This window comes from Periophthalmus magnuspinnatus, chromosome 8, assembly GCF_009829125.3.
Source record: "Periophthalmus magnuspinnatus isolate fPerMag1 chromosome 8, fPerMag1.2.pri, whole genome shotgun sequence".
In the NCBI taxonomy this organism is placed as follows: domain Eukaryota; kingdom Metazoa; phylum Chordata; class Actinopteri; order Gobiiformes; family Gobiidae; genus Periophthalmus; species Periophthalmus magnuspinnatus.
The window spans coordinates 13,758,069-13,773,821 of NC_047133.1; the positions used below are offsets into that span (position 1 = coordinate 13,758,069).

A 15,753-nucleotide genomic window follows, 5' to 3' on the forward strand; every position below is an offset into this window, starting at 1 on the left:
TAGTGGTCCATGAAATTGCCCAAGGAAACCTAAAAAGTATTATTAATACTGCCATTCAAGTTTACAGTACTGTACAAACTGTCAGTGCGTAACATCTGATTTATAATTTGAAGTTAATGTAACTGGAAGGACAAAGGATAGACACAAAACTGAGAAAAACTAAAACATTACTGCAGGAGCAGTTTAAATAATTTCATATTGTCAACATAAAGATTTTGTCATTTGTCACCAGTCACTGTAGGAAGAGTGACCAAAGCTTATCCTCAAGTAAGAGTACTGTTTCTTCAGTAAAAGATATTACTTAAGTAGGAGTAAAAGTATGCTGCAAAAAAGTACTCTAAAAAGTACAATTTCTTAATTTCTTTCTACAAGTTACTCAAGTACCTTAGTATTTATCTGCGTACCGGTCAGTGTGCTTTTGCTGTAACTGTCCGAATAACAACAGTGGAGAGAGCAATCAAAAACTCTAATGAAGTAAGAGTAGTCAAGTAGACATATAGAAAAACGTAGGAAAGTTTTTTGTAAATTTATTATTTTTTCAGTCATAAAAACAGGAGATACCATTTTGTAATTGCATTGTAGTGCAGCTAGGTGGCATTATATCATAAGGCAGTGGAAGGTGATGCCAACAGTTCAGAAAAGTTGTGTTATTTGTTTAATAAATCCAAATAAAATAACAGTGACAATGTGTAGGCTACATGCAAATAAAAACAGAAATAAACATTTGTAATAATATCAACAAATAAATAAAATGATAGATGAATATTTGGTGTAACACTTTAACAATGTGAACAAAATGTAATGAACAAGAGCAAATATTTAGAAGCACAAATATTGCATAGAAACACTGCTGGTGTCAACTGAATGTTTGAGTTTCAGCACAGGGCACTCCATGTTACCTTTTACTGTTTTGAAAATGATGTATTTGCTGAAAACAATGTATTAACATGTTTTATAAGTTGGTTTTGTTTTTGAGCCCCAAGTCCCCCCCTCTTTTTGCTCTCAGCATTAAGTCACTCCCCCTTCAGAGCACTATCACAACACAATCAGCTGCATTCCACTAATGAAACTACTGCACATCTCATCAGGCTTGTCAAGTTATAGGGTAAAGTTGTAAGGTTTTGTATCAAGTTTTTGGACATTTATGGAGAATAATCACATGTGGGCATGGGTGACATAGGGGTGTAGGCTGTGCTTTCTCAACATAAAGCTTTTATCACTTGTAGACTCACTCTTAGTGGGAAGAGTAACCAAACGTTTTACTCAAGTACTGAGAGTACTGTTACTTTAATAAAAAATATTACTCAAGTAGGAGTAAAAGTATGCTGCTAGATGCTATGAAATGTACAAAATTTGAAAATGTTATAAAAATAAAAATAAGAGGCTGTATTTCAAATATAATCCCAAATCGAAGGCAGAAGTCAATGATAATCACATATTTAAATTCTACAGATGAAATCATTCAATTTATGCATTCAATTTACACAGCACCTTCTGTTTTTTGTTTACGAAGACGCTTTACATTACATTGCAGCACGCACTACTTTATTACATTGTGTGTCTTGCCCAAGAACACAGGGGCAGTATGCATAGGCCAGGGCTGGGGTGGAACTGCTGACCTTTGAGTTATAAGGCAATTAATTATTCCACTTTTCCACAATATATATATATTTTTTTGTCAGATTTTTTAGTTTTTTAGATTATTTCAACAATTAAGTGATGAATTAATGATTGATGTAGGTTTATAAAGGGTTCTCTCAAGTTTATGCCCAGAGAGCCACATATTGAAACATATTTGAAGCCACCAATGCCACCATATTTGAAGCCACCAATGGTCAATACAATAAGTCTAGTTTCGATACTATTTTAAATATCGATTAGTATAGATTAGTATCTGATTTTCGATACATAGATGCATTTTACATTGAAATGACTGGGCCACTGTATCATAATAAAGCTAACATTATTTTTAGGTCTGAATCACAATGCAATGTAGTGTTGGCAGTTGTCATGATATTAAAATTTCAAAGTCAATTTTGATACTAAGGAATAGATTCAATGCTCAATACTGATTTTAGTATCGATACATGCTCAAATGAGTATCTAGTTTCGATACTACTTTTAATATCGATTAGTATCTGATTTCCGATACTTTTGACAACCCTAATGCAATGTGATGTTACTGAGGTTATGGTAATAGAATCAATGCATTTTTAATCCATGATCTATGATTATTTGGATCAATTTAGGAGGTATGGGGGCCAACAAAAATTGGTCTAACCACATAGTTTGACACCCCTGAATGAAATGGGTTTTTTTTACTAGACCAACCCATATATTACCTCTCCACTTATTTGATTTGTAATGGCAGAAAAACTCTTCTCTCAGCATTTTATTAACTCCAAAATGTATTGTTCATCATTTGTTGTTGTAGCCCTTGATGTCAACTGAAACTTAGATACAATTGTTGGCTTTAATGGCAGATTTAGTGCTTTCAACACTGAACATTTGAACAATACTAGACTACACTCATATTAAATGCACATTCCTCATTGGTGTGGTACATACACTCCGTCGCTTGTCTGTTCTTCATAATCTTCATGTGATATGCGATATTATTGAAGTGGGCAGTCAGGTGTCAGCCAGCCTGCTAGTAAAAATAAAATGTGTCAGCTTGGAGCGCTGGGTCTGGTGCTCTTAACACAGAAGCAACATTGTTCTGTTTGATATAGAAATATAAAACAAATGGAGATAGATGTGTAACAGTGGGCAGTACTCACGGCTCAGAGCAGCACACATGACTTGGGGGGTCTGAAGGGGTTGTCACTGGAGGGCACCCCAGTGAGGAGGGGGTCTTTGTGGGCGTTCTGCAAACAGAAGGTCTTGAGCTCTGCAGCAGCCTGGGACACCTGCAAAGGATGTTCAAAGATATACCATTATTTTTGGCTTTTGGGTACATTCGTAACTTATGTTTGGGTATATTCGTAACTCATTCGTAACTCAAATCTGTCTTTCATATCTGAGGTGGACAACATTTTTTATTAGTTAATCACAATTTTTCAGGCAAGCACTGTGATTGGGATTAGATTTGCGATCTATGTTTTAAGTTCACATTTTAAACACAACCAGAAGAGTTGGCAAAAACAGAAATATGAACTGACAAACTAATACAAGAATCACATTTCAGAACATGTCCATATCTAGACCACAAGATAAGCAGGGTTGATACAGAATAAGACAGGATATTTTGTTGTTTGTGGAGGACATTTTGATTCATCTTTCAGCCCTAACTAATTATTTTATTAAGATTATACAGGATTTATATAGACCACATCAGAAAGAAGAAGGAATGAGTTGACTGGAGATTTTAGAGTATATCTTTCTGAATACATATTTTTGGTACGCTTATTACTATTACCACTTCTTACATTGGATCAAATAAAGCAATGTACAGTTTATTACACATATGGTCAACTGAATAACTCTTAAAGGTTATACCAAAATTATACAAAAAAAGACTTTTCTTTGTCCATTTAGAACTAGGGATGCACTGATCTGATATTGGTAAGTGCTGATACTGTGAAATTAGCTGGATATCCAATTGGACATTTCAAGACATGAGCCAGGAAGTTAAAGCTTAGACGCAAACAGGTCTTCCAAATGGAGAATGACCCAAAGCATCCTGTCAAACTGGTTACAGTGTGGCTTTCCTGGAGGATCGTACATCTTCACACATCTTATTATCCACATCCAAGTTTTTCTCATTCTCAGTTTATGGATTCATGTGAAAGCTCAGAACCTCCAGAATTCACTCACTGAGCTGCAGAGGCTGCACTAGCACTGATTCATGATTGGCTGCAAGTGTTGGGGTTTAGATAGTGATGATTCAGATCAGAGTGAGGCATTTTAGGTTTAAAGTTCATTCTGCTTTCTGACTGGATAATCATCTTGAGAACCAAATTGTAATCTTAACAACTTGGGCACCGTGCAATGTTTTGAGTATGACAATGAGAATAAATAAATCATTAGAATTGTTTTCAGCTACATTTGATCTGAACATGTTTACCAAGTTTCTGGGGACACAGAAGACATACTGTGCTTGTGTCTGCTATATAGTTATAATCTATGACACCCATGAATCATTATCTTGTAATTTGTGCATTTAAAATCGCAATATTCATCTAAAACTACTTAATAAAAGAAACAAGTCTGCTGAGTTCTGCATTAGAAAACTGAAGTGCCCAATGGGAGCTGACGTCACTGTAAACATCCTGACAACAAAGAGCCGTGAATTTGTTGGCCCCTCCTATGGAAAGCTGCAGATCACGCTATTTTATTTTATTTTTTTCATTTGTACCAAAATGACTATGCCTATGTGTCTATCCTACACGTATCACTGATTTAAAAAACTAAATTGGAGGATAATATAAGTACAAAGCAGTGGGCACATGCCGATGCCGGTGAAAATGGGAGTTGATAGGCAAAATGGACCCTTAATAATAAGTAATTAAAGATTGCTCAAACATGCATGAATCACTCTAAATACAACTTTGTGTGAATAAATGGTGAGGGAAACAACTATAACAAGGTTAGAAGCTCTGAAAAGGCAATTTTGCATGATAGGGCCACTTTAAAAACTAAATCTTAGATACAGTCCCTTTAACCTATTTTCCAATTCTTAAATTATAAAACATCAGAGACCATCATTATACCAGTCTGATAAATACAAAGAGCCTTACATCACTATTTATTAGGCATCATTTAATATTGCTGTGATAACAATCCTGGTATGGCTAACTTGTGTTCTAAAATAAGACTTGAACAATCACCACAGTCACACAGCACACAGCCTACAAAGACATCCCTGTGCAGTGCCACAAGACCTTTAACATGCTGCTACCAACCAGAAAATCACCCAAAGCTCTCAGAATAGTACTTTTAGTGTACTTTTTACTGTCTTCACTTTATTAAGCAAAATACATAAAAACTAAAACTAGAAGGAATGGAGAAAGGAGCAATTGTATGTTACCTGCCCATAGGAAATACATTTATATTTCATTTTGTCAGATTGTTTTAAGCATTATGCAAACTCTCCTCTTTGTATGAGGAGAAATGACCATTAGTTAAAATGTTAAAATATTTGACATAACACAGTATTAGGCCAGTGGTTGTGAGTCCGATGCTGGAGAAACATGGACACTTATAATTCCAGTTTGGACCTGTCTGTTTGTGATTGTTTGGTCTTCATTTGGTTCATTTGGATGTGGTAAATAGCCTAATTTATATAATAAGTAAAAATAAAAAATAAAAAATAAAAAATACAGTTCTCCAGTATGAATTAACAGGAAGAGGGTTCAATTCTGGGCCCCTAACACCCTGGGGCCCGAGACAGTAGATCCCTTTGTCCCCCCTGTATACTCCCCTGGGTAAAAGTATAAAGTAGCCTACGCAGAAAAAAAATAATAAAATACTCATAATCTCTGATGCAGTGCTGTTGTTGGAGGCAGCTGTGATTTCAATTAGGCTACAACAACAGACGTGGGTAGCAGTCACTTAAATTGACTAACATTTACTTGAGTAACTTGTGCTGTAAGGAATTATACTTTTCAGAGCAGCAAAGTTTTACTTCTATACTCGAGTAATATTTCTATTGAATTAACAGTACAAACATTTTTGGTTACTCATCCCCCCATATTTGGAATACAGCTTCTTCTTCTTCTTCTTTTTTTTTTTTTTTTTTTTTTATAAAATTTTGAATTTTTTTACATACTTTTACTCCTACTTGAGTAATATTTTTTATTGAAGTAACTGTACTCTTACTTAGTTGCTCTTCCCACTGTGAGTAAGTCTGTCTGTAAGTTTTATGCTGATAAGTGATTTTTGAGTTCACATTTGAGTTTCTTGCACTGCTCCTTTTGATTTTTTATTTTTTGTTTTATATAACAAAGTAAAGACATATATATATATATATATATATATATATATATATATATATATATATATATATATATATATATATATATATATATATATATATGTCTTTACTTTGAAAATACCAGATTTTGTGCATTAGCCTATGTAATGTTTTGTCCTTCAAATTACATTAGCTTCAAATTATTAAACAAAACAGATGTTACGTCCTGAGACTTTCTTTTACTTTTATTTGAGCCATTTCTTGAACCACTACTTTTACTTCAATAATATTATTTTGAAGTAACGTTACTCTTTCTTGAGTACGCTTTTTGGCTACTCTACCCACCTCTGACAAGTGGACCTACAGAAGGACACGTGTTTAAAATCTAGGCTACAAAAAAGCACAATTCCCCCCCTCTGCTCAATAAATCTACTCCACTACAGTAACGTGAATATGTTGAGTATGTGAGAGAGCACAAGCAGCGCGTGCCACAGCTGCGTCCAGAGCGCACACTCAGTTAAAGTCACATCAACACTTTATAAAGTTTGATTAAAAATGTCTTGTTACCTTTATCCGGTGGACACTGGCCTCGAACCGCAGCTGCTTGACCGCTTTCTGCGCCATAACCAGGCTGCTGCTGGGTCCGCTGCTGGACATGACTGCACAGAGCGGTACAGAGCGGTACAGTGCGGAGCAGAGCGCTACAGAGGCGCGGAGAGGAAAGTCCTACAACAACAGCCTGTCTCCCCTTTGGCCCGGCTCAAAATAACATCCGGCCTAAGCCTGCACAATAACAAGGGCTCATGTCCAATGAACAAACCACACAGAAGCTGGAGGGAGGTGTAGCTGAAAAATAGGCCTGTTTTATTACAGCCTAAATGAGAGTAGCTTATGTGGTGTGTAGTACTCAGTTACATTCACTTGAGCAACTTTTTGAAGAAATTATACATTTTAGAGTACTTTTCTTGCAGCATACTTTCAGTTCAAGTTGTGTAGGCTAATATTTGTATTGAACACTACTCTTACTTGAGTGAAAGTTTTGGTTACTCTTCCCATTGTGAGTAAGTCTGTAAGTGACAACAGCTTTATGTTATGATCTGAACATTTGTGTTTCTTGCACCACTGCTTCAGATATGATTTAGTTTTTCACATGTTTCTGTCTATCCTTTGAAAATACCAGATTGTGTGTATTATTTAATATTTTGTCCTTCCAATAGGTTTAAGATATAACTCAGATGTTATTCCCTGACTACTCTTTCATTTAGCCTATAATCTTACTTGAGTACATACAGTTTTCCCCAAATACTTTTACTCTTACTTGAGTAATTTCTTGGACCACTACTTGAGAAAAGTTATTTTGAAGTAACGTAACTCTTGAGTTTGAGTAAAATATTTGACTGCTCTACACACCTCTGCTTTTGTTCAAAATGACTTAATCCATTTTCAGTCCTTTATTTTATTTTATTTTATTTTTTAATTTATGAAGCATTAGAAACATTTCATCTTATATAGCAATCATATTTTACTTGAGTAAACTTAGCTACAATAAATTATCATATGAAATTGTTCTATTCTATTTACTTTATTCAGTAGGTTGATTTCTGAAGTGGTTGGCCAATAGAGTATATTATACCCAGAGGGTCAAAGTAAGTGCCCTGTATATTGTCCAGAGCTGTACGTCTGCAGTGGACTGAGGTGGACCTGTGGGCAGGTCTGGCTGGGATCATCTCCTCCAAACCCTATACTTCATACAGACCTAGGCCTTTTATAAAGGCTAAATGGTCAAAACTAAGCACAGGTCTCCGTCTTCAGACCCAAAGCAAACAAGGGAAACAATTGAGTGAGCCATTAGGGTCATTAAGGCTGAATACGGGCTCAGTTAGGCTGAAACTGTAAATAATAGCTGTTTACAGTTTCAGTGTAGCTCCTCCTTTCAGACAGATATAAGGCAGTGTCCACCAGCAATCTGACCAGAACTGAAGAAACGGCTTGGATAAGCAGCAAAACGTCTTCACTCCTACAACGTTTTGTCCAGTTGACAGATTTAACTTTGGCTTTTACTATGCATCATGTGAATAGTTAATAATGTAGATGAGTATGTGGAAGCAGCATTGCCACAATGGAGTAAGCACCTAACAGGCTCCAGCAACAGTTACATCATCAGTGTTCCCTCTTAAAATGTAAATGGTCAAGGCACAAACTACCCAGTGAGTTCTGACGTCATAATCTGTTCCAGTTTTATATAGGAGAGAGACCCTCTTGCCAACAGGCTCCCAAAAGACAAAAATGAATAGAAGGCCGTGATTTGGGAAATGTTGAAGGATGGCATACATGGGATGGTGTACATGGAATGATTCATGTTTGATTCATAATTAAAAAATGTTACCCTGACTTTGCTGGTTTTAGATATTACATCATATCCACATGAGTACAGTACAATATATTGACTAGGACAGGTAGGTAGTACTCAGTTAGGGTATATTTACATTTGAGTACTTTTTTTTATCAACATACTTTTACCCTACTTAAGTAGTACTGATTTTCAGGTTAGTTCGTATGATTTGCGTCTATTCTTTGAAAATGCATGTTTTGTCCTTCAAATTACATCAGTTTTAAATTATAAATCAGATGTTGTGTCCCAACAGTTACTGTTTAAGTTAGTATTGCTTGAGTAGTACTTTTCCCAAATATGTTTTTACTCTTACTTGAGTAATTTATTGAACCACTACTTCATACTTCTACTTGAGTAATATGATTTTGAAGTAAGGTTACTCTTACTTGAGTAAAATTTTTGAGTAAAACTATGTCTATGAATACCCATTTCTGCTAATGTGGGAACAAATCTGGGAGTTACAGCTGACCTAAAATAAAATAATGATAAAATAATAAAATAAACAATAAAAATAGGCAAACACACGGTGGCGCTATTTGGGTGTATCAAACTCATAGAGGAGGCTCAGGGTGACGCTGCTAATGTTTCCGGGTCAGACAGGTCGTACAAAACGGAGTGTGAGCTTATAAAATGCTGTTACGGGTGAGTACTGCGTTTTTTATGTAATATTTCTGACTAAATACTCGCAGAAGGTCCGTGTTCAGATGCTGCTCTCCGGGTTTAGCTTGTTAGCATGTAGCACATTTTGCAGCACTGTGTTGCCTTGTGACAGACAGAGCTGTGCATGCTGTGTCATAACCATGGGGAACACAGTAAGATGACATTTACTACTGGCTCCTAACTACATTCAGCGGACATAACCTGCATAGACACTGGGGAAGGAAAAAGAAATTCAATAAATGAATACAAATTTTTGTATTAGGCAAACAGAGTTGTCTTCATCCTGTTATCCTATCAGTCTTACCTCTATCTACTCTTCTCTTTTGTGAAGTTCATGCAAAAAAAAAGCATGTTCAGCATGTTAATGGAAGTGACACGTTGAATAAAATATTATATTAATTCTATTAATTTTAGTAAGGTGCCATCACGAATGTGGATATAACAGGTCAGATGTCTCATTACCTTAATACATGTTTCTTAGTTTCTCCTAGTTTGACAAGTCTGACAAGCTCTAATTTACACAGCTGTTTGACAAATAAATATAAAAGACACCATTTAATTTTCCTAAATTTTATCATTTTCATTTTGCAATATTGTGTTCCTTACGTGTTAATTGTTCCTGCATTTTGCACGGAATTTACTGATGACATAGACAGTTGGACTCTTTTTTTTTTTTTAGAACTTGGCACTATTTCCTGTAATTTTTGACAATTTTTATTTATTTTTTGCCACACTTTTGTCACTTAACTGATGTAAAACTATTTACATACCAAACAAAGTAATAATTCACTATTCACTACTCTAGGAGGCTGTAGATCTCTACTGTTATGAGTAAGCTGATGTGTCTTTGTTTCCCAGAGGTTGTTGCATGTTGGAGGGATGGCGGTCCGACACAGCAGGTCTATCCATCACAGTGCGGTTTGGAGGAGTCCTCTCATCCCCATAGTGGTGGAGCAAACGGTGAGCAATATTGTAGAGGTCTAAACTACAGGGTTGGCCTTTTCTTACAAAAAGACAGGATATTTGGTTGTACGCAGAGGACATTCTATTGCCTTGGGACAGGGCTGTGCATCATGGTGACAAAAATATAATTGTGATCTGATCCTTGTGATGTCCTGTTTTGGTTGCCTGGCAAATGCAGACTGATGTCTCTCTGAATTTTTTTTTTATCATCTCAAGCTAAAACCAAACATGACATCCAATCAGATTAATTTATATCAGTGATGCATGTGAAACAAAGGTGCTCATTGGTCACACATCATTTTGAACAAAACTGCATTTCGTTCACCTTATATTAACAGAGTTTAGTGCTTCATTCATTGATTCTGCAGAAATCCGCCATGTTTTTCAGTCCTCCATGTTTTCCTTTCTTTTATCTTTGCTTTGATACAGACCATGTATGTCCATGACTGGCTAATCCACCTGTCAGTTACACCCTCTGAACTCTGGGTGATGCACTGATGACCAGACTCACATTTGTACAGTTCTGAAGAAGTTTGTGTTCTGAATCCCAGAACCCCATGAACTTTTAAGGGATGTCATTAACATTCCTTGTGGGTGTAAAGCTATCTAGAGGTGCTAATCTATCTGAAGTTCTGTTACTCAAATTAGACTTTTATTCAAATGCAACAAGTTTAATACCTTTTCTATATGTTTTAAGTGCAACCTTTTGTGTAGTCACAGTCCTTACAATCTATTTTACAAATGTATGCCAACTGACGAATCTTTTGTGTTTACACCTAATTTGTTTTTTTGTTCAGGGCCGAGGGGAGCGAGCATATGACATCTATTCCCGCCTGCTGAGAGAAAGAATCATCTGCGTCATGGGCCCTGTGAGTGTTTAAGTACAGAGCATGGACCTATTCAGCTTTTCCAGTGACGATATTGCAAAATTGTACCCAATACCAGCCGATTCAGTGGCCAGTAAATATATTAACCCTTGGCCAATATGTGTGTCATTCTTTCTGGATCAGACCTAGTTATAGTTAAGATATATTGAATTTGAAGGGATTTTCTCTGCCCCTTGTCTCCTCAGATTGATGACTCTATAGCCAGTCTAGTGATCGCACAACTGCTCTTCCTCCAATCAGAGAGCAACAACAAACCCATCCACATGTACATCAACAGCCCAGGTAAGACTCACAAACACTGTAAATGTAAACTAATGCCACATATCCCCTGTAACGTGCTCATATAACCCTGGTTGTGTTGATATATACTGCCTAAAGTTGGCTGGAGACATTGATATGATTTTCCCCACACAAGTTTGGGGATGTGCAGCGATAGTATCTTCAGTGCAATTCTGTTACGACTTCTGTTATGATGATTGGCTGTTATAAGTGACAATCAGATCAGACTAAAGCACGAAGAGATAGCTCTTAAACTGTAGTAATTTGGAGGCACCAACATGGGAGTCTGTGCAAACCTCTTGACTTCTCATTGCTATTGTGACTAATGGACTTGTTACCTTCAGATCACACTACACAATGAATAAAAACTCTCCGTAAGCCTTTATAAGCAGGACTTAATACACAAATGTTTTTTCTTTTTCTTATAATTTTTGCTGTGAATAAGAACACATGGAAAGGCTCTTGCACTGCTCAACTCATATTCTTGTGTATTTGTTTTCATAACGACCCTGTTAGATCACGTGACTCACTGTCCTTCACATATAGCAATTCTTTCCTGAAAACACAAGTGAGTGGTGTCCCTGTCCTTCATGTGTGAGACAAATAATTGTTTTGTCTTTATGTGTGTGGTCTGCAACACTTTGTGAAAAATCCTCTAGTTTGCAGCTGGTTTAACCCCTGTCCTCATCCTACTGCTGTTGTGCAGGTGGAGTGGTGACCGCTGGCCTGGCCATTTATGACACCATGCAGTACATTCTGAACCCCATCTCCACCTGGTGTGTGGGGCAGGCGGCCAGCATGGGCAGTCTGCTGCTGGCTGCTGGCACCCCAGGCATGAGGCACTCCCTGCCCAACGCACGCATCATGGTGCACCAGCCATCCGGGGGCGCTAGGGTAAGACACACTAGAATTGGGGAAATTACATTTACTGGAGACTGATGCTAACCTTAACCTTTGTCTCTACACATCTAACCTTAACCGTAAAGCAGAACTATTCTGAAAAATTGACTTTTAACCAAAGTTATGTGTGGAGTGATTTGTGCATGTTGGAACAATCTTGAATTGCTTATTTTCAAGACAGTGACGTCAGCTCACATTGGACACTGCCTTTTTCTTATGTGGAAGTTAGCGGACTTGTTTCTTTTGTTAAGCCATTTTTAGATGAATGTTGCAGTTAAAAAAATAATAATAATAATCCACTTTATAGCAGACACAAGCACATACACCTTCTTTAACCTATTTTAAGCCATATCTGAACTTTACACCAGCTTGATAGAATAATTTAGGATTTACCTCATGGGAACCTGATGTTTATCCCCATCAAGGAGGCAGGTCCCCATGATATGAGTGTGTGTACAGATTTTATTACTCACATTGTGATATATAACTGCCCACATGCACTACTACTGTAAAGGGAGTGTCTTTGGTGAGAAGGGCTGGTACAGTTAAAAGGGTCCTGGCATCTTAAGACCATTATTGAAAACTGCTATTTGGGTTTTTATTTATTATGGCATTTTGAAATGTCAGAATTTTGAAGTCACTTTACAGTGACCTCCCCTGTAACATAAGATTGGTTTGATTATGTTTAGGGCCAGGCCACAGACATTGCCATCCAGGCCGAGGAAATCCTGAAGCTAAAGAGACAGATCAACAACATCTATGCCAAGCACACGGGGCAGCCTCTGGAGACCATCGGTGAGACATGATGTTTGCTGTTATTGCAGGGTTTCAGATGACGTCACAACATTTGATAGACCAGTAATATATAATACAGATGGGTAGATGTAATCAATAGGGAAAAATCTCCTTCTATGATGTGTGAATGATTATGAATGTAGAAAATAGTGATGTCTACTGCCAGATGGGGGGCAAGAGTGTTTTCCCTATTGGTTACGTGGTACTTTCATAAAAAAAAAAATAAAAATCTTAAAGGTAAATTCATTCAAAAATAAACAGATATTGAACTTGATCATTTCTGTTAGTGACTAGGCAATACAACTCACTAGACCGTGGTACTTGAACAGCTCTTGTGTTTATGGCTTTGCCTGATGTAGAGTTCATTTTATACACTTTATTGTCCTTCGTTGGATAATTTCTTGTTTATAACTACAGTGGAAATGATATAGGACTAAACCAGGTCTAAAACTGGACTACATTAGATATGGAATAGTCCTGATATAAACCTGGTTTAGATACGGTGGTACTATAAAAGCCTAATTTTTCTTTGGGAGTATTTGATGTGAAATGTTTAACTTCACTATACAACAACAAAAAATAGCATTTTAACAATATTTATTTTTGTTACCCCCATATGTGTTAAATATAAGTTTGTAGAAAGTTGTGATGTCATCATACACTTTTACAGCTGATTCTTTTCATCTTTCAGGAATTACATGGGTTCACACATGATGTAGTGTAAATACCTCAAATCATCTGTACTAGATTCAGACACAGACATAATCTATAAGCAGTATACAAAGTGTGATGTGATGAAAATGTCTTGATAATTTTCCACTCGAGTGTATATCCAGTAACTGTTTGGCCTGATGCTGGTCTGTTTTGCAGAGGGTGTGATGGAGAGGGACCGCTACATGAGTCCTATGGAGGCACAAGACTTTGGCCTGATAGACAAAGTGCTGGTGCACCCTCCTCAGGCAGGACAGGACGAGCCAGAGCTGGTGCAGAAAGAGCCCACTCAGACCCCCGCTTCTCCCTCCTCAGAGACCCCCACAGCAGAGTCAAGTCCGAGTGGAGCCAGTCGCCCCACCTCATACAAGCCAGAGCCCTGACACACAGCTATGGACACTTTCTATACTATACTGTCTAAGGTGTAATAAACTGTACCCCCAGTGTGGAGATCACACAAAGAAATGAGTGAATGATTATGATGAACTAGGTCAGCCATAACACGATTTAGACTGGTGTTTGTGTCCGAGCCACACTCGTCAAGACACAACAAATAGTACTCTTTCTAAAAAGTTTAAAAATATTAATTTTTATTATAAATAAATGTTTTTTGGATTATTTTCTTGATGTTGGGACCAGATTTGTCACATGACCTGTACCAAAATCACATTCACCTGTTGGTCTGAAATCAATTTCCTCTTTGGCAGAAATTACATGCTGAGTGACTAACTTTTTCACAGCAATCGGATAAATGCTTGGGTTATGTGGGGCCTTTGCAAGTGGAGTTTTCTTGCTCATCTTTTCCCCCCTGTTAATCGATTCATCAATAAATTGTTTAGATTGCATAAGGCCTGTAAATATGATGGCACTTTATAAATGCCCTCCATCAAGCTGTGCTAGACAAAAGTTGTTCCATGAAATACCAATTTTACACTTTTCCTGTGTCTTACCCGAGTCATAAAGCCTCTTTGGTCTATACACAGACTCAAACCATGCTTTTGCACAGATAATGGAATAATTATTTAAAGTGATTAGTTGATCCATATAACACCATGCAAAGGGAAATAACCCATTACTCGCTTTCATAATTTTACATTCTATAAGCCTATAATATTTAAGAGATGGGAGGCACTGGTAAAATTGCTATTACAAGAATTGTTATATAGTGAAGTCAAAGGCCTAGTCACAAATAGAAATTAGGGCTGCATGATATTGCACAATTTTTCAATACAATTTAACTGTAATGTTGATATTTTGCCATATTAATACTTTTTTGACCCAATAATTTATTGTAGGAAAATTTGTTTTTGTTTTTAGTTAATTATTAAATCATTAACAGCTTTAACACATGCCTTTAAAAAAAAACAACAGTATTTTTGTCAGAGAACCTATTTCAATTATTGCAGCAGTCAGTATTACGATCAATACCTTTGCAATATATTGTGCAGCCCTAATGGGAACAGTACAACTTCCTATAGCAAAGTAACCAAACTTTTGACGTTGGCATGTTCATGTAAATGTGTAATTCTCAGGCAGAATTCTTGGTTTGGCAAATCAAATGTTATACCAGTTAATATGCACATGTGATATTACGCCACAATTCAAACAAACCAAACTGCAGGATAAATGAAGAAAATATTTATTTAGTAAACGGTCATAAATAGCAGCCCTCATACAGTGTTAAAAAATGACAGCATTTATTTAACATTAAATGTACTAAACGACACCTGTATAAAAAATATAAACCATATTGAATCATATTGCTTAAAACACTACAATATCAGTGATGATGCAGTGCAAAATGGTAAAAGGCAACTTGGCACAGAAAGTGATTCAATACTACTGGTACAAACTTCCCCCAAGATTAATCAAACATCAGTAACAAGGGTTTAAAATGCTACGTTTAAAAGTAGGTGGTGCTATATAGTATATTTCAGAGGGACTTTACATATGTATAATGGTTAAAACTTTTTGGAGGAGGTAACACTATCCGCTTATTTCCATGGAGATATTGCTTGCTTGGAATGCTCCACAGAATTGCATTAAAACATATCTATTTTGCAGTTTTTAAATCACGCATTTTGCCGATCTGACTTTTAACTCGGCCTGGTGGAGTCAATTGCTTGTCTATATACAGATAGGTTTAATGTCATACAGTGGCACATTCAAGGCTAAGCAAAAATATCTCCGTAGAGACTAGCAGGGGGTAGATGCTCCACCGGAAAAGTTAAGTAGCACATCTTTGCTTCGTT

At 36.6% G+C, this 15,753-nt stretch overlaps 2 protein-coding genes across 3 annotated transcripts; one reads left to right on the plus strand and one right to left on the minus strand.

Moving 5' to 3' along the window:
- Positions 1–560: 560 nt before the first annotated feature.
- Positions 561–6,656, minus strand: si:dkey-204f11.64 (uncharacterized protein LOC100537752 homolog). 2 transcript variants are annotated; one of them, XM_055223602.1, is made up of 3 exons: positions 6,482–6,656; positions 2,781–2,909; positions 561–2,650 (listed from the first exon to the last, which is right to left on the minus strand). In XM_055223602.1, the coding sequence occupies exons 1-2, from the start codon at positions 6,569–6,571 to the stop codon at positions 2,784–2,786; spliced, it is 216 nt and encodes a 71-aa protein (XP_055079577.1). In that variant the 5' UTR covers positions 6,572–6,656; the 3' UTR covers positions 561–2,650; positions 2,781–2,783. The 2 variants fall into 2 exon arrangements, with proteins under 2 accessions (XP_055079577.1, XP_033826498.1); XM_033970607.2 differs by having other exon boundaries at positions 561–2,647; positions 6,482–6,655.
- Positions 6,657–8,873: 2,217 nt separating this feature from the next.
- On the plus strand, positions 8,874–15,126 carry clpp (caseinolytic mitochondrial matrix peptidase proteolytic subunit). The gene is made up of 7 exons (XM_033970606.2): positions 8,874–8,948; positions 9,825–9,926; positions 10,727–10,798; positions 11,002–11,098; positions 11,802–11,989; positions 12,685–12,790; positions 13,661–15,126. The coding sequence occupies exons 1-7, from the start codon at positions 8,937–8,939 to the stop codon at positions 13,882–13,884; spliced, it is 801 nt and encodes a 266-aa protein (XP_033826497.1). The 5' UTR covers positions 8,874–8,936; the 3' UTR covers positions 13,885–15,126.
- Positions 15,127–15,753: the final 627 nt, after the last annotated feature.